The sequence below is a fragment of the Lampetra fluviatilis genome (genome assembly GCF_964198595.1).
Source record: "Lampetra fluviatilis chromosome 45 unlocalized genomic scaffold, kcLamFluv1.1 SUPER_45_unloc_1, whole genome shotgun sequence".
NCBI classification, from domain to species: domain Eukaryota; kingdom Metazoa; phylum Chordata; class Hyperoartia; order Petromyzontiformes; family Petromyzontidae; genus Lampetra; species Lampetra fluviatilis.
Window position 1 is genome coordinate 1,751,697 of NW_027620425.1, and position 25,318 is coordinate 1,777,014.

At 48.7% G+C, this 25,318-nt stretch overlaps 3 protein-coding genes across 4 annotated transcripts in view; 1 reads left to right on the top strand and 2 right to left on the bottom strand.

The window, feature by feature from the left end:
• Positions 1-1,354, top strand: part of POLR3A (RNA polymerase III subunit A) — a 72,699-nt gene extending 71,345 nt beyond the window's left edge. The window contains exons 32-33 of the mRNA XM_078884414.1: positions 1-104; positions 738-1,354. The exon at positions 1-104 is cut by the window's left edge and continues 29 nt beyond it. Coding sequence (XP_078740540.1) covers positions 1-104; positions 738-889 — 256 coding nt within the window. The 3' untranslated portion in view covers positions 890-1,354. The remainder of the gene's footprint in view (positions 105-737) is intronic.
• Positions 1,355-11,381: 10,027 nt separating this feature from the next.
• On the bottom strand, positions 11,382-16,212 carry LOC144953812 (uncharacterized). The gene is made up of 4 exons (XM_078884451.1): positions 16,086-16,212; positions 12,705-13,049; positions 11,703-11,977; positions 11,382-11,543 (listed from the first exon to the last, which is right to left on the bottom strand). Exons 2-4 carry the CDS (start codon positions 12,976-12,978, stop codon positions 11,382-11,384), a joined length of 711 nt encoding a protein of 236 aa, XP_078740577.1. The 5' UTR covers positions 12,979-13,049; positions 16,086-16,212.
• Positions 16,213-20,741: 4,529 nt separating this feature from the next.
• On the bottom strand, positions 20,742-25,318 carry LOC144953813 (uncharacterized). Of its 2 annotated transcripts, none has more exons than XM_078884453.1 (3): positions 25,245-25,318; positions 21,692-22,027; positions 20,742-20,925 (listed from the first exon to the last, which is right to left on the bottom strand). In XM_078884453.1, exons 2-3 carry the CDS (start codon positions 21,981-21,983, stop codon positions 20,912-20,914), a joined length of 306 nt encoding a protein of 101 aa, XP_078740579.1. In that variant the 5' UTR covers positions 21,984-22,027; positions 25,245-25,318; the 3' UTR covers positions 20,742-20,911. The 2 variants fall into 2 exon arrangements, with proteins under 2 accessions (XP_078740579.1, XP_078740578.1); XM_078884452.1 differs by having other exon boundaries at positions 21,692-22,030; positions 25,245-25,308.

Consider the following 25,318-nt stretch of genomic DNA (forward strand, 5'->3'; position numbering starts at 1 on the left):
CCTGGCTAAGATGAAGGAGAGCGTGCTCATGTTGGCTTCCTTTGAGAAGACGGCTGACCACCTGTTCGACGCGGCGTACTTCGGACAGGAAGACTCTGTGTGCGGTGAGGCCACTCTGCCTGCGTCTGTCTCTCTCTGTGTCTGTCTCTCTGTCTCGCTGTGTCTCTCTCTGTGTGTGTCTCTGTGTGTGTCTCTCTGTTTCTCTCTCTGTGTGTCTCTCTGTCTCTCTCTGTGTCTCTCTGTGTATCTCTATCTGTCTTTCTCTCTGTGTCTCTCTATGTCTTGTCTCTCTCTGTGTCTCTCTGTTTCTCTCTCTATGTCTTGTCTCTCTCTGTGTCTCTCTGTTTCTCTCTGTCTCTCTCTCTGTGTCTCTCTGTGTGTCTCTCTCTGTGTCTCTCTGTCTCTCTCTCTGTGTCTCTTCGTCTGTGTGTAGCAGTCTGTCTGTCTCTCTGTGTTTCTCTGTGTCTCTCTCTGTATCTGTATCTCTCTGTGTCTCTCTGTATCTCTCTATCTTTCTGTGTCTCTTCGTCTGTGTGTGTCTGTCTGTGTGTGTCACTCTGTCTGTGTCTCTCTGTCTGTCTGTGTATCTCTCTCTGTGTCTCTCTCTCTGTATCTATCTCTGTGTCTCTATGTATCTCTCTCTATCTCTGTGTCTCTATGTATCTCTCTCTGTGTCTCTCTGTGTCTCTCTCTCTGTATCTGTATCTCTCTGTCTGTGTGCGTGTCTGTCTGTGTAGGGGTTTCCGAGTCCATCATCATGGGCATCCCCATGAGCATCGGCACGGGCATCTTCAAGCTGCTGCACCGCTCCACGCGCGACTCCCCACGTCCGCCCCGGCGGGCCCTGCTGTTCGACAATCCAAACTTCCACGTCGCCACCTCAGCCTGACACGGAGGTCTGACTAGGCCTGACTAGGCCTGACTAGGCCTGACTAGGCCTGACAAAGTCTGACTAGGCCTGACTAGGCCTGACTAGGCCTAACTAGGCCTGACTAGTCCTGACAAAGTCTGACTAGGCCTGACTAGGCCTGACAAAGCCTGACTAGGCCTGACTAGGCCTGACAAAGTCTGACTAGGCCTGACTAGGCCTGACAAAGCCTGACAAAGCCTGACTAGGCCTGACTAGGCCTGACTAGGCCTGACTAGGCCTGACTAGGCCTAACTAGGCCTGACTAGGCCTGACTAGGCCTGACTAGGCCTGACAAAGCCTGACTAGGCCTGACTAGGCCTGACAAGGGGGCTGACTAGGCCTGACTAGGCCTGACTAGGCCTGACTAGGCCTAACTAGGCCTGACAAAGTCTGACAAAGTCTGACTAGGCCTGACAAAGCCTGACTAGTGACTAGGCCTGACTAGGCCTGACTAGGCCTGACTAGGCCTGACTAGGCCTGACTAGGCCTGACAAAGCCTGACTAGGCCTAACTAGGCCTGACAAAGCCTGACTAGGTCTGACTAGGTCTGACTAGGCCTAACTAGGCCTGACAAAGCCTGACTAGGCCTAACTAGGCCTGACAAAGCCTGACTAGGCCTGACTAGGCCTGACTAGGCCTAACTAGGCCTGACAAAGCCTGACTAGGCCTGACTAGGCCTGACAAAGCCTGACTAGGCCTGACTAGGCCTGACAAAGCCTGACTAGGCCTGACTAGGCCTGACAAAGCCTGACTAGGCCTGACAAAGCCTGACTAGGCCTGACAAGGGGGCTGACTGGCTGTGTGTGTCCGTCTCCTTGATGCGACAACAATAAAAATACAATTTAATCTCACCGAGTAATTTTATTTGATGGTTGTTTTGTGTTTGTTTAAGCTGCTGTAATGACACGAGTAGTTTTCTTTACGCCGATGATAGATAACGTGATGGTGAATGTGGTTATAGGGGTGGAGATCACGTGGTGGTGAATGTGGTTATAGGGGTGGAGATCACGTGGTGAATGTGGTTATAGGGGTGGAGATCACGTGGTGGTGATTGTGGTTATAGGGGTGGAGATCACGTGGTGGTGATTGTGGTTATAGGGGTGGAGATCACGTGGTGGTGATTGTGGTTATAGGGGTGGAGATCACGTGGTGATTGTGATTATAGGGGTGGAGATCACGTGGTGATTGTGGTTATAGGGGTGGAGATCACGTGGTGATTGTGGTTATAGGGGTGGAGATCACGTGGTGATTGTGGTTATAGGGGTGGAGATCACGTGGTGAATGTGATTATAGGGGTGGAGATCACGTGGTGATTGTGATTATAGGGGTGGAGATCACGTGGTGATTGTGATTATAGGGGTGGAGATCACGTGGTGATTGTGGTTATAGGGGTGGAGATCACGTGGTGATTGTGGTTATAGGGGTGGAGATCACGTGGTGATTGTGGTTATAGGGGTGGAGATCACGTGGTGAATGTGATTATAGGGGTGGAGATCACGTGGTGATTGTGATTATAGGGGTGGAGATCACGTGGTGAATGTGATTATAGGGGTGGAGATCACGTGGTGAATGTGGTTATAGGGGTGGAGATCACGTGGTGAATGTGATTATAGGGGTGGAGATCACGTGGTGAATGTGATTATAGGGGTGGAGATCACGTGGTGAATGTGATTATAGGGGTGGAGATCACGTGGTGAATGTGATTATAGGGGTGGAGATCACGTGGTGAATGTGGTTATAGGGGTGGAGATCACGTGATGAATGTGATTATAGGGGTGGAGATCACGTGGTGGTGATTGTGATTATAGGGGTGGACATCACGTGGTGAATGTGGTTATAGGGGTGGAGATCACGTGGTGATTGTGGTTATAGGGGTGGAGATCACGTGGTGAATGTGGTTATAGGGGTGGAGATCACGTGGTGAATGTGATTATAGGGGTGGAGATCACGTGGTGAATGTGGTTATAGGGGTGGAGATCACGTGGTGAATGTGGTTATAGGGGTGGAGATCACGTGGTGAATGTGATTATAGGGGTGGAGATCACGTGGTGGTGAATGTGGTTATAGGGGCGGAGATCACGTGGTGATTGTGGTTATAGGGGTGGAGATCACGTGGTGAATGTGATTATAGGGGTGGAGATCACGTGGTGGTGAATGTGATTATAGGGGTGGAGATCACGTGGTGATTGTGGTTATAGGGGTGGAGATCACGTGGTGATTGTGATTATAGGGGTGGAGATCACGTGGTGAATGTAGTTATAGGGGTGGAGATCACGTGGTGAATGTGATTATAGGGGCGGAGATCACGTGGTGGTGATTGTGATTATAGGGGTGGAGATCACGTGGTGAATGTGGTTATAGGGGTGGAGATCACGTGGTGAATGTGGTTATAGGGGCGGAGATCACGTGGTGGTGATTGTGATTATAGGGGTGGAGATCACGTGGTGATTGTGATTATAGGGGTGGAGATCACGTGGTGAATGTGATTATAGGGGTGGAGATCACGTGGTGAATGTGATTATAGGGGTGGAGATCACGTGGTGATTGTGGTTATAGGGGTGGAGATCACGTGGTGATTGTGATTATAGGGGTGGAGATCACGTGGTGAATGTGATTATAGGGGTGGAGATCACGTGGTGATTGTGATTATAGGGGTGGAGATCACGTGGTGATTGTGATTATAGGGGTGGAGATCACGTGGTGAATGTGGTTATAGGGGAGGAGATCACGTGGTGATTGTGATTATAGGGGTGGAGATCACGTGGTGATTGTGGTTATAGGGGTGGAGATCACGTGGTGATTGTGATTATAGGGGCGGAGATCACGTGGTGATTGTGATTATAGGGGTGGAGATCACGTGGTGAATGTGATTATAGGGGTGGAGATCACGTGGTGAATGTGATTATAGGGGTGGAAATCACGTGGTGGTGATTGTGGTTATAGGGGAACCGCGTTCTTTGCGAGACGCTTTACGCCAATTGGGATAAACTAGGAACGTGATCGAGTTGGAACGGTGCCACGGCAAATTCTTTGGGTCATTCGGAAAAGCCACGTAGGTAGGTTCAAAGAAAATGATGGTGCTACAGGTGAGAGCTGGGGCTGTTTCTTCATTAGGGCGATTGGGCGACGCACCGCCAATCTCAGCCGTCACTGTCAGCCTCTGGATATAGTCAAATCAGCGTCATGTCACGTTCTGTGGAGTACCGCCTCTTTTTTGGGCGATTTCACTCCGGCTGAGAATCGCCCCGAGTGTTCCCGTAGACTTACATTCAAAGATGTTTTTTTTCGAACTACAGGCGCTGCAATGCATTCTCTACGGCTTCCGGGAGGGCTCGCACTAACGTGCTTACGTCATCATACGTGCTTACGTCATCACACGTAAGCACGTTTCAGTCAACAATATTATTTGTCGCCACCTAGTGGAATCTTTAATAAAATAAACTTGAGTGGTTTGTTTTAATAGTGAGTATAGAAACAAACAAGAAGATGTATTGTAAGAGTCACTTTATTTTTCATTAATATTAAAGAAGTGAAGTTGCCTTTACATGCTTAAGCTGTTAATTAATCCATTGCATGGGTGGACCTTATCCTTATCAATCATCCAGACATTTGCCCCCCCTGAGAGATTTTGCAGGAGCCGCCACTGGGTGAGAGTAGTGGGCTGTTATAGATAACTCATTAAACACACACACGTGATGATGATTACACTGGTCAACAACAAAAACAAAATTCTGGCCTGGACTTTTGCAGCTGTTTTAGACTAATTTCAGGGTGCCGATAGCATTTTTATGCTATCGGCATACCCCATTTCCATTGATTTTACCCGAAATTAACTCCGTCACTTATGATTGCAAGTTGTTGCGAGTCAGTGACTGCTTTAGTGTTAAAATATGGTGCTGTATTTTTAGGATAGTGTGTTTATAATATCATTTTATGTAGATATCCACATTTATTTAATATTTTTCTTCCGCAGTTTTTATTGAAAATGCAATATTTGATATCTCAAAAACCTGATGTGATAGACAAAAACTGATGCCAGATTTGGAATCAGCACCCCCCCAAAACTACATTTCAACCGTTGGAATACCTCATGCCAGAAAGAGTGTGTTGACCAGTGATATGTAACAGGTGAGAGTAGAGTGCTGTATAGGTAACTCATACTGGTAGGAACGAAGTGAACCAGCCTACAATAGATTATATCGTCCGTCCGTCCGTGTAGCAACATCGCCCCCTTACTGCAAACACTTGGCAGGACCCTACAAAAACCTTTAGACTCAGTGAGGCTTTCCTGGCTAAACAAGCGTAACATTCCCTTATAATTCCCTGAGATAGTTTTTAATTAAAACAAACTCACAGCGGCCTAAAGCCTACAGCTAGGCCTAAAGCCTAGAACTAGGCCTCAAACTCTCCCTTCGTATCGTACCCCCGCGTGTGTGAAAGGGAGTTCATGTTTAACAATGTTACATTCCCTCATGTTTTTAAATAGAAACATTTACATTTAAAGCTTTAACATTAATAATTAAAACATTTAAATTTTAAATTAACTCACAGCGGCCTAAAGCCTACAGCTAGGCCTAAAGCCTAGAACTAGGCCTCAAACTCTCCCTTCGTATCGTACCCCCGCGTGTGTGAAAGGGAGTTCATGTTTAACAATGTTACATTCCCTCATGTTTTTAAATAGAAACATTTACATTTAAAGCTTTAACATTAATAATTAAAACATTTAAATTTTAAATTAACTCACAGCGGCCTAAAGCCTACAGCTAGGCCTAAAGCCTAGAACTAGGCCTCAAACTCTCCCTTCGTATCGTACCCCCGCGTGTGTGAAAGGGAGTTCATGTTTAACAATGTTACATTCCCTCATGTTTTTAAATAGAAACATTTACATTTAAAGCTTTAACATTAATAATTAAAACATTTAAATTTAAAATTAACTCACAGCGGCCTAAAGCCTACAGCTAGGCCTAAAGCCTAGAACTAGGCCTCAAACTCTCCCTTCGTATCGTACCCCCACGTGTGTGAAAGGGAGTTAATGTTGAACAATGTTACATTCCCTCATGTTTTTAAATAGAAACATTTACATTTAAAGCTTTTACATTAATAATTAAAACATTTAAATTTTAAATTAACTCACAGCGGCCTAAAGCCTACAGCTAGGCCTAAAGCCTAGAACTAGGCCTCAAACTCTCCCTTCGTATCGTACCCCCGCGTGTGTGAAAGGGAGTTCATGTTGAACAATGTTACATTCCCTCATGTTTTTAAATAGAAACATTTACATTTAAAGCTTTTACATTAATAATTAAAACATTTAAATTTAAAATTAACTCACAGCGGCCTAAAGCCTACAGCTAGGCCTAAAGCCTAGAACAAGGCCTCAAACTCTCCCTTCGTATCGTACCCCCGCGTGTGTGAAAGGGAGTTCATGTTGAACAATGTTACATTCCCTCATGTTTTTAAATAGAAACATTTACATTTAAAGCTTTAACATTAATAATTAAAACATTTAAATTTAAAATTAACTCACAGCGGCCTAAAGCCTACAGCTAGGCCTAAAGCCTAGAACTAGGCCTCAAACTCTCCCTTTGTATCGTCCGATTAGGTGTAGCAGCATCGCCCCCTACTGCAAACACTTGGCAGGACCCTACAAAAACCTTGAGACTCAGTGGGGCTTTCCTGGCTAAACAAGTGTCATAATACATGATGTTTATGTTCTTTGGTTATTCGTTCCTACCAGCCCACCCCGCAGGGACCTGTTTAAACACACACCTGCTGAGACAGTAGAGCCTGGACTCGAGGTCTGGAATCTGAGTCTGTGTCTTTGTGAAGGGGTCATAATGGCGGTGTCAGAGGTACTAGACACTGCTATACACACTACACTACGCACTACACTACACTACTACACTACTACACTATACACTACATACTATACACTACACTATACACTACATACTATACACTACACTATACACTACATACTATACACTACACTATACACTACACTATACACTACACTACTACACTATACACTACTACACTACTACACTATACACTACACTATACACTACATACTATACACTACTACACTACTACACTATACACTACACTATACACTACATACTATACACTACTACACTACTACACTATACACTACACTATACACTACATACTATACACTACTACACTACTACACTATACACTATACACTACACTATACACTACATACTATACACTACATACTATACACTACACTATACACTACATACTATACACTACACTATACACTACATACTATACACTACACTATACACTACACTATACACTACACTACTACACTATACACTACTACACTACTACACTATACACTACACTATACACTACATACTATACACTACTACACTACTACACTATACACTACACTATACACTACATACTATACACTACTACACTACTACACTATACACTATACACTACACTATACACTACATACTATACACTACACTATACACTACATACTATACACTACACTATACACTACATACTATACACTACACTATACACTACACTATACACTACACTACTACACTATACACTACTACACTACTACACTATACACTACACTATACACTACATACTATACACTACTACACTACTACACTATACACTACACTATACACTACATACTATACACTACTACACTACTACACTATACACTACACTATACACTACATACTATACACTACTACACTATACACTATACACTACACTATACACTACATACTATACACTACATACTATACACTACTACTATACACTACATACTATACACTACATACTATACACTACACTATACACTACACTATACACTACATACTATACACTACATACTATACACTACATACTATACACTACACTATACACTACACTATACACTACATACTATACACTACATACTATACACTACATACTATACACTACACTATACACTACACTATACACTACATACTATACACTACATACTATACACTACTACACTACATACTATACACTACACTATACACTACACTATACACTACACTATACACTACACTATACACTACTACACTACATACTATACACTACACTATACACTACATACTATACACTACATACTATACACTACTACACTACTACACTATACACTACATACTATACACTACACTATACACTACATACTATACACTACTACACTATACAATAGTGTGTGTGTGTGGTGTATTGTAGCGTGGTGTACAGTGTGCATACGGTATATACATTTTTTTGTAAAATAAATGTACCACGATTCACGTTTTTTTTATTGCAAAGTCAAAAGCTACACCCAGCTAACCACCGTACGTCAACAAATATCATCTTAATCATCCACATTATAAAACATACCCGATTGTGTGCGTGCGTGCGTATATACGTAGTGCGGTGTGTGCCTGCTATTGATACAAATCCACAACACGGTGCATGGCAAAGACGTGGCAAATGCATCTGGCAAAATGGCATCACGACCAACAACATTCGGCTGACGTGGGTGGGCACCAACCACCAAACGTCACGCGGATAATCAGACATTTAAAAACAAGACCCTTCTCACGATTCGTTTACTCAGCGGGGTCTGAAGGTGGATTGGTTAGTGGTAGGAGACACTGAAAGGCGTTACGTGGAGGTAGGAGTCAAAACAAGGCCCTTCTCACGATTGCGTAGTAAAAACAAGGCTCTTCTTCACCATTGGAACCTCATTTGCCAGTAAAAAATATGATAATTGGTTTTTTACCTTCTATCTGGCAACAAAACTGACACCTTTTTTACGAGGAGTCATGTTTGCATAGATCACAATACCTGCAGTCGTAATGCAAAGAAAAAACATAACTCTGATAATGTGCACTGTCCTTGAAGTTGATTGGTCCACACCCGAGACAGCTTTCCTTAGAGCCTAGTCTCACTTGGGTTGGACCAGATGACGCCAAAAGTGCGCCTTTTCTTCTTGGTTCTTTCGGTAAAGTCACGTAGAAGGGAAATAATAAAATAATAAAACATAATAAAATAATTCTCACGACGTTTCGGCCACAACGCAAGCAGCCGTCCTCAGGTGAAGAACAGGTCTGTCGGAAAGACAGCGTCTGAAACAGACACTGTCGGTTTTATTATGTTTTATTTTTGCTTGCGTTGTGGCCGAAACGTCGTGAGAATTGTATTTTATTATGTTTTATTTTTATTATTTTATTCTTTCCCTTCTACGTGATGACTTTACCGAAAGAACCAAGAAGATGAATCCCTGCTGCAGTCACGAAAGAAGCTTTACATCGAAAAAAATCCGAGTTCCGTCACGTTTCGCTGCAAATTACATCAACAAAATGATGAGGTCATCCACCTGTCACCGCTCTTAAATAATGCAGGATGACGTCATCAGTGAATCCAATCAAATGCAAAGATCAGGGAGAGGGGTGGAGTGTTGTAAATAAATGTAATAACAGCCACAGAGGGTTCACGTGGGGATTGGCTTGCCGGTCCTGCTTTGTAGCCAATAAGGGTTGAGATAGGGAGCATGGCCCAGGCGTGATCACGGCATGTCATCAGGAGTGATTGGCCTGGCCATTCGGGGCCCCAGCTAATGGGGAGCCGGATGAGGGGCGTAGTCCCGTGATTGACAGGGAACCATCGAGAATGGTCGAAGCTGTCCATGAACGATTGGCTGGGGGAACCACGTGACGAAGGTATTAAGAGCGAGTGAGAGAGAACGATCGAGAGCAGACTGGGAACCGACAAGAGCAGGGTCACGCGCGGACGGGGGCTCTGGGTGCCACGTGCGCGGTGGGGACTTAGTGCTGAGTCTGTCCTCTCTCCGTTGTCTGCCAGCAACGGAGAGTGAGTGAGTAAAGTGTATTGTGGAGTGGAAATAAAAGGGCTGATTCCGAAGCCGTCTCAAGAAGGATTATTACATATAAACTAGATTAGTAATCAGTTAATTAGTGCGTGATTCCTCTAGAAGGAATTGTATTATGTATTGCTTAATAACTGAACTCAATCACTGAATCCAATCAGGTGCAGAGATCAAAGGTGGGGGAGGAGGGGGTTATAGTACGTATATACTCGTTTAGTAATCAGTTAATTAGTGCGATTCCTCTATAAAGGATTATACTAATAACAAGTATAACCCGTAAAAACAAAGTTTTTCACTATAAATCCTTTATATGCGTGGCGGCTAGAGCCCTCTCGTCCTCTGGCTTGAGATGGCTGCCACCTATAGGTCAGATGATTGCATTGCACCATTAAGCAATTGGTAATAAAATATAATATTTTGTCCTAAAAAGTGTAAAATTTTGGATTTTTTTTCACGAACATTAATTGTCACACACAACGAGTCTGTGGGCAAAATGTCAGCTCGATTGGATCACGGGAAGTGGGTTAAAAAACGACCGAAAGATTTGCACGGTCGTAAGCAAGCAAGCACGCAATATAAAGGATTTTAAAAAAAGGGTTGGTCGACGGATGGATGATTGACAGGGTGGGTCGCTTGGAGGATCTGTGAGACAAAGTGGGAAGCTGATTGTGTTGGCAGTGGAGGACTGTCCACACCTCATGGTTGTCAGGAGCCAGAGCCAAGGAGAGACACACACACGGAGAGACACGGAGAGAGACACACACACGGAGAGACACGGAGAGAGACACACGCACACACACACGGAGAGACACGGAGAGACACACACACACACACACGGAGAGACACGGAGAGACACACACACACGGAGAGAGACACACACACGGAGAGACACACACACACACGGAGAGACACGGAGAGACACACACACACGGAGAGAGACACACACACACACGGAGAGACACACACACACACGGAGAGACACGGAGAGACACACACACACGGAGAGAGACACACACACACACGGAGAGACACACACACACACGGAGAGACACGGAGAGACACACACACACGGAGAGAGACACACACACGGAGAGACACACATATAGACACACACACACGCAGACATATGGAGAGACACACACACGGATAGACACATAGAGAGACACACATAGACACACACACGCAGACATACGGGGAGAGACACACACACACACGGAGAGACACATATATAGACACACACACGCACACGGATAGACACATAGAGAGAGAGACACACACACACACGCAGACATATGGAGAGACACACACACACGGATAGACACATAGAGAGACACACACACACACGGAGAGACACACATATAGACACACACACACGCAGACATACGGAGAAACACACACACACACACACACGGATAGATACACATATAGACACACACACACACACACGGAGAGACACACATAGACACACACACGCAGACATACGGAGAGAGAGAGACACACAAACACACAAACTCCAGGATCCACGTCCCACGCGTCTCTTCGGCCTTTCCTTGTTGCCGGGGCCGCTCAGAACTCGTCGAAGATGTCGAGCAGGCGCGTGTAGGTGTCGCGCGTGGCCCACAGCGCCAGCCAGAACTTGCGCGCCTCGCGTCGACCCTTCTGCTCCACGATGTCCAGCAGCTCAGAGGCGGCAGTGGCACCTCCACTGTTTGACTTGGCCTTGACCTTCTACAACACGACACACACATATCATCATCAACACACACAACACGCACACAGCAAAATCAGCACACACACATCAACACGATGATATCTCTGATGATTCCCCCCCCCCCCCCCCCCCCGACGATTTCTATCCGACGACGACAATGACGACGAGAGCCTCACGTCTTTCTCGGCCGCCGTGATGACCCCCTTGGAACGCAGCTCGGTGACTATCGGCAGCACGTCGCCCTGCAGGGCTTCCACGAGCTTCGGCATCAGAGTAACGATCCTCCGCAGGAGCTCCTCGTTGTCGTCGCCGCAAGCTTGAAGCTTCGCCTCGAACGATAACGCAGCAGCAGCAGGAGCAGCGGCAGGAGAGGCTGCCGGTAACGCTGCCGGGAGCTGGACAGGTACCGTGGTCGGCCCGGGTTGTCCTTGGGCCGTGGAGCTCTCGATTTCTGTCGAGTGAATAAAAGAAAGAATGAATCTACACTATGGGAACCTCATTTGCCAAACTCTGATGGTGCATTGTCTTTGAGTTGTGCGCCTTTTGGCGTCATCTGGTCCAACCCATGTGAGACTAGGCTCTAAGGAAAGCTGTCTCGGGTGTGGACCAATCAACTTCAAGGACAGTGCATACATTATCAGAGTTGTGTGTTTTGTTTGCATTATGACTGCAGGTATTGTGGTCTATACAAACATGACTCCTTGTAAAAAGGTGTCAGTTTTGTTGCCAGATAGAAGGGTAAACAACCAATTATCAGAATGAAGGAATGTTGTATAGCAATGGGATGTGCCTTTTTTTGGGCGGTAGTATTTGGACGAAAATATATGATAAATAACAATAGACCTGTTCTTCACCTGAGGACGGCTGCTTGCGTTGTGGCCGAAAGATCGTGAGAATTATTTTAGTATGTTTTATTTTTATTATTTTATTATTTCCCTTCTACGTGACTTTACCGAAAGAACCAAGAAGATGAATCCCTGCAATCACGAAAGCTTTAAATCGAGATGGTAATGATGATGATGATGGTAATGATGTTGATGGTAATAATGTTGATGGTAATAATGTTTATGGTAATCATGATGATGATAATAATCATGATGGCAATCCTGACGACAATCATCATCACAATCACCGCGATGGTAATCATGACGACAAAGACGACGATGAAGACGACCTACCGCTGAACCATTTCTTCAGCTGCGGGTAGCGGTCCTTCAGTGCGACTAGCGCGTTAATGAGCACCAGGCACTCGCCCCTGTCGATGAAATCTTCGATCAGGAAGTTGGCTCTCTGCGCCTTTCCGCTGATGTCGCAAGCCTCCAGGTACTTGTCACGAGGGATCAGATCGTTGCTGTCCAGGTGATCCATCAGGTAGGTGGGGTCACGGCCGATCCACTGTTTTAGCAGCGGCCTCTTGCTCCTGATCAGCTCGAAGGCGCCAGCTTCGTCCATAGCCGGTTCCTCCTTCTCCTTTCTAGTTCCTAAGACCTCAGCTCCTCACGTCAGAGGGACAAGAATCGATCCTGGGGAAATGCGCGCAAACACGACGGAAAAAACAGCGGCGAGTTGTAGGGGTCACTGATCGGTGGTTGTGGTAGTAGTAGTCTTGGTGTGTTTGAGGGTGTCCGTTTGTGTGTGTGTGTCTGTATGTGTGTGTATATCTATATGTGTATGTGTCTATGTATGTGCGTCTGTATGTATGTGTCTATATGTGTGTGTGGCTGTGTGTGTCTGTATGTGTGTGTGTCTGTATGTGTGTGTCTGTATGTGTGTGTGTCTGTATGTGTCTGTATGTGTGTGTGTCTATGTATGTGTGTCTGTCTGTGTGTGTGTGTCTGTATGTGTGTGTCTGTGTGTGTGTCTGTGTGTGTGTGTGTCTGTCTGTATGTGTCTGTATGTCTGTGTGTGTGTGTCTGTGTGTGTCTGTGTGTGTCTGTATGTCGAAATGCTGAGGGAGGGTGGCGTTTGTGCACAGACTGCCCTATATGACATCATAACAACAGTCTGGACCACTGGACGGGTTCCGCAGGACTGGAAGGATGCCCTGGTGGTCCCCCTCTTTAAGAAGGGGGACCGTACCGACTGTAACAACTACAGGGGCATCTCACTCCTCAGTGTGCCGGGTAAGGTCCTGGCAAGGATTATTCAACATCGCCTTGCTAGGCACGCTGAGGAGAGGCTTGCGGAGCCCCAATGTGGTTTCAGGAAAGGGCGGTCCTGCACAGATGCCATATTTTCTGTCCGTCTGCTACAGCAGAGGTGTAGGGAATTCCAAAAAGACCTACATCTCTGCTTTATTGACCTGGTCAAGGCCTATGATACCATCAGTAGGACTGGGCTCTGGGTTGTTCTTCGTGCTTTCGGAGTCCCTGACCCTCTGCTCACGATCATTAAGGAACTTCATGATGGTGAGCGGGCCCGGGTAAAACTACGTGGCCGGGAGTCGGAGCCTTTCCCTGTACACCTCGGGGTGCGACAGGGATGTCCTCTGGCTCCCACATTATTTAACATCTATTTCGACTGCGTAGTTCGTGAAGCCTTCAATAGCTGTACCGGGGGAATTACCATTTGGTACAGATATAATGGGAGGCTGATCGACGCCCGGGTGCGATCAAGGGATGGCTCCCTATTGGTCAACCACGTTATGTATGCCGATGATTTGGTAATAGCTGCTCATTCAGAAGAGGAGTTGGAGACGCTGCTGCTGAGACTGGAGTGTGCCACTAAGAGGTGGGGCCTTACCATCAGCCCCACCAAAACTAAGCACCTGCCTGGGTATTTTGTACCATCGGGCACTCCGCCCCCACAACTCCCAATCGGTGATGGGGCAGTTGTGGAGAGAGTAGAGAGTTTCCCATACCTGGGCAGTGTGCTCATGACCGGCTCCAGTTTATCAGCAGAGGTCTCACTCCGAATCAGTCGAGCGGCAATATCTTTTCATCGGTTGCGTAACGCTGTGTGGAAGCTACCTGGTCTGTCGCTCCGCACGAAGCTTCAGGTCTTCTCGGCCACGGTCATTCCCTCCCTTCTCTATGCTTGCGAAACGTGGACCCCCCTAGTGGAGCATCTTCGCCGGTTGGAAACATTTAGGCTGGCCTGCCTACGATCCATCCTGGGTTTAACCAGGCTGGATTTTGTGAGGAGCTCACAAGTCCTTGAAAGATCTGGGCAAAGTCCCATCAGTGAGCTCCTCCGGCAGGCAAGGCTGCGTTGGCTGGGTCATGTAGCCCGCATGCCCAGCCACCGCATGCCTAAACAGCTTTTGTTCGGCCGGATCGAGGGGGCTAAACGGGCGCGGCACGGGCTAGAGAAGAGATGGAGTGATGTGGTACAGGAGGACGTGGAGCTGAGTGGACTTGCCGATGACTGGTACCAGCGGTGTCAAGATCGGCCTCAGTGGAGGAGGCTCGTGAAGGACGCTACTGGGCAGTTGGAGGCAGTCGCCCTCCAACAACAACGGAGGGCGGAGGAGCGACGCTCACAACAACGAGCGGAGCGCCGGGTGGCTAAAGCACAGCAAGTTGGCACAGTAGGGGGCACAGGTGGTGGATCAGCCAGTCATCTCGGTCATCTCGGTCAGTCGACCCGTGGCACCTGGGTCTGCCCCGTGACCTCCTGCCAGCGGGCGTTCGACACTTCACGTGGCCTCAAGGTGCACATGGCCTGGCACAAGCGTCGTGGTGACGTCACCGCCACTTAGTGGCGAATGGCGGTTGTTGTTGTTGTTGTTGTTGTCTGTATGTGTGTGTGTGTATGTGTCTGTGTGTATGTGTGTCTGTATGTGTGTGTGTGTGTGTCTGTATGTGTGTGTGTGTCTGTATGTGTATGTATGTGTGTCTATGTATGTGTGTCTGTATGTATGTGTGTGTGTCTGTATGTGTCTGAATGTGTCTGTATGTGTGTGTGTGTATGTGTCTGTGTGTATGTGTGTCTGTATGTGTCTGTATGTGTGTGTGTGTATGTGTCTGTGTGTATATGTGTGTCTGTATGTGTGTGTGTGTGTGTCTGTATGTGTGTGTGTGTCTGTATGTGTATGTATGTGTGTCTATGTATGTGTGTCTGTATGTATGTGTGTGTGTCTGTATGTGTCTGTATGTGTGTGTGTGTATGTGTCTGTGTGTATGTGTGTCTGTATGTGTCTGTATGTGTGTGTATGTGTCTGTGTGTATGTGTGTCTGTATGTGTCTGTATGTGTGTGTGTATGTGTCTGTGTGTATGTGTGTCTGTATGTGTGTCTGTATGTATGTGTGTGTGTCTGTATGTGTCTGTATGTGTGTCTGTGTGTGTCTGTATGTGTCTGTATGTATGTGTGTGTGTCTGTATGTGTCTGTATGTATGTGTGTGTGTCTGTATGTGTCTGTATGTATGTGTGTCTGTATGTGTCTGTATGTGTGTCTGTATGTGTGTCTATGTATGTGTGTCTTTGTATGTGTGTCTATGTATGTGTGTCTGTATGTATGTGTGTGTGTCTGTATGTATGTGTGTCTGTATTTGTCTGTTTGTGTCTGTATGTGTGTGTGTGTATATGTGTCTGTGTGTGTGTCTGTGTGTGTGTGTACCTATTGATCGGAGATGCTGTGGCTGGGTGCAGACACCGACAGACAGACACACACAGACAGACAGACACACACAGACAGACACACACAGACAGACAGACACAGACAGACAGACACAGACAGACGCCGCCTCCGTCTCCTGCTGTCGAGTAAACGAAACGAAACAAGGAAGTGGCTCAGAGTTCATCTCCCTGACCCAGCCCATCGACCTCCCTTCTCACCTCACCCCTCCCCTCATGCCCCCCTCACCCCTCCCCTTCTCCCCCCCTACCTGTTCCGAGAGCCCAGACCGCGAATTCTCAAAAGTGACGTCACAATCGGGCGTGACGTCACTTGTTAAACTGGTACATAACAATGTTACCACTCCGTTACAATGTTACACTCCGTTACAATGTGAAACTATTATACCGTTAAACTAAGTTGTGAGTCACCAGGTGTGAGGCCCCACTGATCTACTGCTGCTGTGATCATAGAGACCCACAGAGACTCACAGAGACCCACACTCACAGAGACCCACACTCATAGAGACCCACACTCACAGAGACCCACACTCATAGAGACCCACACTCACAGAGACCCACACTCATAGAGACCCACAGAGACCCACACTCACAGAGACCCACAGAGACCCACAGAGACTTACACTCACAGAGACCCACACTCACAGAGACCCACACTCATAGAGACCCACAGAGACCCACACTCACAGAGACCCACACTCACAGAGACCCACACTCATAGAGACCCACAGAGACCCACACTCATAGAGACCCACAGAGACCCATACTCATAGAGACCCACAGAGACCCATACTCATAGAGACCCACAGAGACCCATACTCAGAGACCCACAGAGACCCACACTCATAGAGACCCACAGAGACCCACACTCATAGAGACCCACAGAGACCCATACTCATAGAGACCCACAGAGACCCATACTCATAGAGACCCACAGAGACCCACACTCATAGAGACCCACAGAGACCCACACTCATAGAGACCCACAGAGACCCATACTCATAGAGACCCACAGAGACCCACACTCATAAAGACCCACAGAGACCCATACTCATAGAGACCCACAGATACCCACAGAGACCCACACTCATAGAGACCCACAGAGACCCACACTCATAGAGACCCACAGAGACCCACACTCATAGAGACCCACAGAGACCCATACTCATAGAGACCCACAGAGACCCACAGAGACCCACACTCATAGAGACCCACAGAGACCCACACTCATAGAGACCCACAGAGACCCACACTCATAGAGACCCACAGAGACCCATACTCATAGAGACCCACAGAGACCCATACTCATAGAGACCCACAGAGACCCACACTCATAGAGACCCACAGAGACCCACACTCATAGAGACCCACAGAGACCCACACTCATAGAGACCCACAGAGACCCATACTCATAGAGACCCACAGAGACCCACACTCATAGAGACCCACAGAGACCCACACTCATAGAGACCCACAGAGACCCACACTCATAGAGACCCACAGAGACCCACACTCATAGAGACCCACAGATACCCACAGAGACCCACACTCATAGAGACCCACAGAGACCCACAGAGACCCATACTCATAGAAACCCACAGAAACCCACACTCATAGAGACCCACAGAGACTCGTACTCACAGAGATAAATTCTCAATAATAGCATTATTTTATTATTTTTAATTCTTTTTATTTTCCATCTTCGTGACTTCACCGAAATAACCAAGAATCATAATCACACTTGTGTGTAGTGGGTTCAAGTTAGGCACACACACTTCTTGGGAGGCAACCCTCATCTTATGAATGAACACAACGGTTCTAGATTTGAAGCTTTCGTGACTGCACACAGGGTGGTGACCACCGACCAGAGGTCGCAAACGGGTTTTGATTCCTTACCCGTACCCAGCCGCACCAGGGTCGCAAACGGGTAGCCGTACCCGTACCCGGCCGGGTACGGGTACCCGTTCCCTCCCCGTACCCGTACCCTACCCGAAATAAGTGACAAACGGTGACTCACCAGTGACTCACGGCCTACCCGTACCCGTACCCGGCCGCACCAGGGTCGCAAACGGGTACCCGTACCCGTACCCGGCCGTGGTACGGGTAGGGTACGGGTATCGGGTACCCGGTTGCGACCTCTGCGATGAAGCCACGTTGCAGGCGCGGGTGGGTTGATTCTAGGATCTTGAATTGTGAGAAGAGACGAGACGTTGGGAAATGAGTGACAAACGGTGACTCACCAGTGACTCACGGCCTACCCAGGCTACCCGTACCTGGCCGGGTACGGGTAGCCGGGTTTCGGGTAGGGTACCCGGTTGCGACCTCTGCCACCGACCCACCCTGGCTAACACACTAACACACACGCGTCTCTCCTAGCTACTCCAGCGTGACCCAGCCAGGTGGCTGCGGGCAGTCCGCTCACTGGAGGCCTTCTCTTCTCGGCATCTCCACGAGGCGTCTTCAGTCTCCGCAGGAACAGCCACGAACCTCGTGAGGAGGCCGCTTATATAGACCCCAGCCTGACCACGCCCACCTTCAAGAACCCTCTCGAAGCCCCTCCCCCCCCCTGCTGTCCACGTGCCCCCACCCCCGAGGTCCCCCACTGGGATCCGGTCACGTGTCCAGCACCGGCCCCGACGTCATTCCCGCCTCCAGCCGGGATGACGTCATGTGTGTGTGTGTCGACCCACGTGGTACAGTGACGTCATACGTGTGCGTGTGCACCCAGCAATGATGCCACAATCACTAGACTTGTGTGGGGGGCGTTTACATTGAGCCCATCGCCGCCTTCGCCTGGCACGGAGATCCGTGGCGATGTCACCGTCACTTGGTGGCGAACGGGCGGTGGCATCGGTGTTGGGAATGGGCTGTAACGAAGTGGAAGCTCTGTGAGCTCATCTTCTTGGTTCTTTCGGTAAAGTCATCACGTAGAAGGGAAGTAATTAAATAATAAGAATTTTACATAATAGAATACAATTCTCACGACGTTTCGGCCACAACGCAAGCAGCCGTCCTCAGGTGAAGAACAGGTCTGTCGGAAAGACAGCGTCTGAATGAAACACCACCAGGCTTGGCAGCGTATATTTAAGCTGCGGGGTTTTTTCCGACAGCCCTGTTCTTCACCTGAGGACGGCTGCTTGCGTTGTGGCCGAAACGTCGTGAGAATTATCTTATTATGTTTTATTTTTATTATTTTATTATTTCCATTCTACGCGACTTTACTGAAAGAACCAAGAAGATGAATCCCTGCAGTCACGAAAGCTTTAAATCGAGAAGTGGCTCAGCCTCTTAACTTCCCCAACTGCCCCGATCTCTTCCGGGCTTCCACTTATATCCATTCCCCCCACGTGACCCTGACTCCTCCCCTTCCGGATCGTCAGATCCGGCCTTCCCATACCGCCCCGCTGGCTCCGCCCCCATTCACCTCGCTTCCCATTGGAGCTGCCGAGGTGAACGGTGGCCCCTCCCACACGCCCCGCAGACCAGGCTCCGCCCCCAAATACCCCGGGCCGTGTGATTGGACCCGAGCCCAGCAACAACCTCATTTGCGCTCGCATTACAGAGGCAAGAAAAGTCTTGTTTTAAGAGCACAGAGTTTTTATTATTCGGAGAATTTCGTAATGACAGATTGAAGTTCATGGGAGAGTTTTGTTCTCTCTGTGTTGGATGTGGCGGTGATGGCAGTTCAAGCGGGACAGCGCAATGGATGACGTTGGATTTGTAATAATAAAATGATAATTGACGTTTCTTCACGCATTGCTACTTGCGATCGGACTGAAACATCGTCAAGCTGCCGTGCACAAATCCATTCTGAAAACTTCACGCCTCTATTTTATCTGAATCACAGGAACATTGTTTGGACAGACAGACGGACGGACACACCGATTAATTAAAAAAGATACACCCTACAAAAAAGATTACATTTGAAACGGTGGATAAAAATGTTGCGCAGTTTACCAAAAACCTCGACCTAGATCTGCCGCTTGGGGTTCGCGACGCTGATGGCAACGATTCTCCTTGAGGCGACAGTTTGCTGGCAGCTTCATTGAACCCGGCGTCCGATGAACGATCTTCCCCAGGAGGCAGAGGTCGCAAACAGGTTTTGATTCCTTACCCTTACCCGTACCCGGCCGCACCAGGGTCGCAAACGGGTACCCGTACCCGGCCATACCCGTACCCTACCCGTACCCGGCTGGGTACGGGTAGCCGGGTATCGGGTACCCGATTGCGACCTCTGGGAGAGAGAGAGAGAAAAAAAGACGCGCAGCCACGTGGCAGCCTGGACCCCGCTCCAGCGTGGCCTCTCCCTCCGTTCGTTCCAGATCTGACCACGTGTCGTTCGTTTCCACCCCTAATTTAATACCCGGGTCACGTGGTACGTTTCCACCAATCCTGGTTAGCCTCCGTGGAATATTCCAGACTCCACCGTAGGCTCCCGGGACCACGCCCCTGACTCGTCTCCCCATTGGCTGTGGCCAAAGCCAGCAGAACCAATCATCTCCTTACAGCTGTCACCTTTCCATTACGTCAGAGCCACGCCCCTAGGCTTCCCCCCCCCCCATTGGCTATGAACCAGCACCGGCAGAGCCAATCGTCGTGACGAGTTGTGATCCGTCAACGACCCGGATATATCCTCACATTACACTTGATTGAACCCGGCGTCCGATGAACGATCTTCCCCAGGAGGTCGTCGTCGTCGTTACCGCGAACTTCCATCCGCCGCTGGGATGACGACGATGACGGAGAGGCTGCCGAGAACGCTGCCGGGAGCCAGACTGATACCGCGGCCGCATTCGGGGTCGTCCCGGATTATCCTTGGATCTCTGTCGAGTTAAAAAAAGATCGAATGAATGTTGTATACCTATGGGATATGCCTTTTTTCTGGTATTAGTATCAGAAAACAATTATGAAATAATAACAATAGGGTGTTACAATAAAACAGAGAAAGTGAAGATCTTCAAACCACCAAATAAGATACCCAGGGACTCCTCTACGCACGAACATTCCACTTACGAACATTCAGATATATGAACAAAGATGTCCGTATGTCCGGTTGCCTGTTCGGACCGAGAGTCGTAAGTTCATCCGCCGCGCAATACATGGTTGTGGTGGCATCTACATCTGCAGAACGTGAAGAACAAGTGGCATCTACATCTGCAGAACGTGAAAAACAAGTGGCATCTACATCTGCAGAATGTTAAGAACCAGTGGCATCTACATCTGCAGAATGTTAAGAACCAGTGTCATCTGGGCCACAAACAGAAGCCTGCCTCTGTCGTAGGCCAATCAGTTTAAAAGACAATGAATACAATATTATTATTATTATTATCATCATACATTGGATATCATATTATTATCAGAGCGTGTTTGTTTGAAAAATGTACCACAAATACTACTGTGTGTGGTGAATGCAGACTTAATGATTTGGCAACACTGGGTGTCTATTTGGTGTTTGAACGTCTTAACACAACTCCCGTTTCATTGCCGGAAAGAATGGTGGTGGTGGTGATGATGATGGCGATGACATTAATGACGGTGGGAATCATGACGACGACGATGTTGACGACGACGACGATGAAGACGACCTACCGTAGAACCATCTCTTCAGCTGCGGGTATTTTTCCTTCAGTGCGTCCAGCGCGTTAATGAGCACCAGGCACTCGCCCCTGTCGATGAAATCGTCGATGAGGAAGTTGGCTCTCTGCGCCTTCACGCTGATGTCGCGAGCCTCCAGGTACTTGTCACGAGGGATCAGATCGTTGCTGTCCAGGTGATCCAGCAGGTAGGTGGGGTCACGGCTGATCCACTGCTTCAGCAGCGGCCTCTTACCCCTGATCAGCTCGAAGGCGCGAGCTTCGTCCATAGCCTCCTCCTCCTTCATACTTCCTAAGGCCTCAGCTCCTCACGTCAGCCGCCCTAGAATCTCTGCTGGGAAATGCGCGCACACGACAGCAAAACAGCGGCGAGTTGTCGGGGTCGGTGATCAGTGGTTGTGGTAGCAGTAGTCTTGATATGTTTGAGTGTGTGTCTGTATGTGTATTTGTCTGTATGTGTGTGTCTTGGTCATGATGCTGGCACCTGGTCTGGAGTGATTGGAAGGCATAGACTAGATCGGCTCAATAACAACGGTAGGAGGCTGCTATATTTTTGTGCAGCCCATGGGCTTGTAATTACCAACACGCTCTTCCGGCATCGGCGCATCCACACAACATCATGGATGCATGTCGGGTCCAAGCAAGAACATCTGCTGGACACATAGTGACAGACCAGCGGATGCGATACCATGTCCTTGACACCAGGACCTACCGTGGAGCTGATCTGCCCTCTGACCATCGACTAGTCATCTGTAAGATGCGCCTGCCATTCTTCCACTCCGGTGGTGGGTGTACACCCAGGACCCCATTCCAACCAAAAGTGGCCTGGTCTCAGTTAGCTGATGAAAGTTGCAAGCGAGAATTTCATCATCGCTTGCAGTTGGGGTTGGCATCGTCCCCCACTCCACCTGATGTCGAGGGTAAATGGGCGAGGTTTAGGACTGTGACTCATGCAGCGGCAATGGCTGCTTTGGGTACGCGGTCCAGACCTCCCCAGAGACCCTGGCTGACAGAGGAGGTGTTCAGGTTAGTTGAGAAAAAGCGACAGGCCCACTCTCATCGTCTACAGCATCCCACGTCAGAGAATGAGGAGGTTTACCGAAGCCTTCGCTCGGAGGTTCGGAGAGCCGTAGGGCGCTGCAAGGATGGGTGGTGGTCACGGGTTGCTGAGGAGATGGAGTCTGCCTCAGTGGCCCGCGATCACAAATCACTATTTAACTCCATCAAAAAAGTAACCTGCAGCGCCACACCTATTACCATCATTAGGGGAAAAAACGGTGATCCCATCTCCGACCCCCAGGAACAGGTTTGCAGATTTGCTGAGCATTTCTGTGAGGTCATGGGAGAGAGGGAATCCCTCAGCCAGGAAAACATCGTGGCACAAAGTGGGGATGACCCTGCTGAGGCTGCGGTGCCTCAAATATTGGAAGAGGTCACCCCCTGTGAGTGGCTGGCTGAGGTGCCATCTGTTGAGGAAGTACTGAAGGCGATCCGGAGTCTGAGACTAGGAAAGGCACCGGGCAGAGATGATCTCCCAAGCGAAATGCTGAGGGAGGGTGTCGTTTGTGCACAGACTGCCCTACATGACATCATAACAAGAGTCTGGACCACTGGACGGGTTCCGCAGGACTGGAAGGTTGCCCTGGTGGTCCCCCTCTTTAAGAAGGGGGACCGCACAGACTGTAACAACTACAGGGGCATCTCACTCCTCAGTGTACCAGGAAAGGTCCTGGCAAGGATTATTCAACATCGCCTTGCCAGGCACACTGAGGAGAGGCTTGCGAAGCCCCAAAGCGGTTTGAGGAAAAACGGTCCTGCACAGATGCCATATTTTCTGTCTGTCTGCTACAGCAGAGGTGTAGGGAATTCCAACAAGACCCACATCTCTGCTTCATTGACCTGGTCAAGGTACTATGATACCATCAATAGGCCTGGGCTCTGGGTTGTTCTTCGTGCTTTCGGAGTCCCTGAACCTCTTCTCACGATCACTAAGGACCTTCATGATGGTGAGCGAGCCCGGGCAAAACTACGTGACCAGGAGTCAGAGCCATTCCCTATTCATCTTGGGGTTGGACAGGGATGTCTTCTGGCTCCCACATTATTTGAAATCTATTTCGACCACGTAGTTTGTGAAGCCTTCGATGGCTGTACCAGAGGCATTTTTATCTGGTACAGATACAATGAGAGGCGGATCGATGCCCGGGAATGGTCAAGGGATGGCTCCCTATTGGTCAACCATGTTACGTATGCCAATGATCTGGTAATTGCTGTTCACTCAGAGGAGGAGTTCAAGGCGCTGCTGCAGAACCTGGAGCTTGCCACTAAGAGTTGGGGCCTTACCATCAGCCCCACCAAAACGAAGCACCTGCCTGGGTATTTTGTACCATGGGACACTCCACCCCCACAATTCCCAATCGGTGATGGGCCAGTAGTGGAGAGAGTGGAGAGTTTCCCATACCTGGGCAGTGTGCTTATGACCGGCTCCAGATTAACAGCAGAGGTCTCACTCCGAATCAGTCGATCGGCAATATTTTTCATCGGTTGCGTAACGCTGTATAGAAGCTACCTGGTCTGTTGCTCCGCACGAAGCTTCAGGTCTTCTCGGCCACGGTCATTCCCTCCCTTCTCTACGCTTGCGAAACGTGGACCCCCCTAATGGGACATCTTCGCCGGTTAGAAACATTTAGGCTGGCCTGCCTACGATCCATCCTGGGTTTAACCAGGCTGGATTGTGTGAGGAGCTCACAAATCCTTGAAAGATGTGGACAAAGTCAAATCGGTGAGCTCCTCCGGCAGGCAAGGCTGCGTTGGCTGGATCATGTAGCCCGCATGCCCAGCCACCGCATGCCTCAACAGCTTTTGTTCGGCCGGATCTAGGGAGCTAAACGGGCGCGGCACGGGCTAGAGAAGAGATGGAGTGATGTGGTACAGGAGGATGTGGAGCTGAGTGGACTTGCCGATGACTGGTACCAGCGGTGTCAAGATCGGCCTCAGTGGAGGAGGCTCGTGAAGGACGCTACTGGGCAGTTGGAGGCAGTCGCCCTCCAACAACAACGGAGGGCGGAGGAGCGACGCTCACAACAACGAGCGGAGCGCCGGGTGGCTAAAGCACAGCAAGTTGGTATAGTAGGGGGCACAGGTGGTGCATCAGCCAGTCATCTCGGTCATCTCGGTCAGTCGACCCGTGGCACCTGCTGGGTCTGCCCCGTGACCTGCCAGCGGGCGTTCGACACTTCACGTGGCCTCAAGGTGCACATGGCCTGGCACAAGCGTCGTGGTGACATCACCACCACTTAGTGGCGAATGGCGGTTGTTGTTGTGTATGTCTGTGTGTGTATGTGTCCGTGTATGTTTGTCTGTATGTGTGTTGGTCTGTGTTTATGTGTCTGTCTGTGTGTGTCTGTGTGTGTCTGTGTGTGTATTTGTGTGTATATGTGTGTGTGTGTGGCTGTGTCTGTGTGTGTGTGTGTCTGTGTGTCTGTGTGTGTGTCTGTGTGTGTGTCTGTGTGTGTGTGTGTCTGTGTGTATGTGTCTGTGTGTGTGTGTACCTGTTGATCGGAGATGCTGTGGCTGGGCGCAGACACCGACACAGACAGACAGATACAGACAGACGCCGCCTCCG

Coding starts and splice junctions, on each gene's coding strand:
- LOC144953812 (XM_078884451.1), bottom strand. CDS start 12,978: ATGGACGAAGCTGGCGCCTTCGAGCTGATCAGGAGCAAGAGGCCGCTG. Junction 11,978..12,704: donor GCTGAAGAAATGGTTCAGCG/GTAGGTCGTCTT, acceptor TTCACTCGACAG/AAATCGAGAGCTCCACGGCC. Junction 11,544..11,702: donor TCACGGCGGCCGAGAAAGAC/GTGAGGCTCTCG, acceptor GTCGTGTTGTAG/AAGGTCAAGGCCAAGTCAAA.
- LOC144953813 (XM_078884453.1), bottom strand. CDS start 21,983: ATGAAGGAGGAGGAGGCTATGGACGAAGCTCGCGCCTTCGAGCTGATC.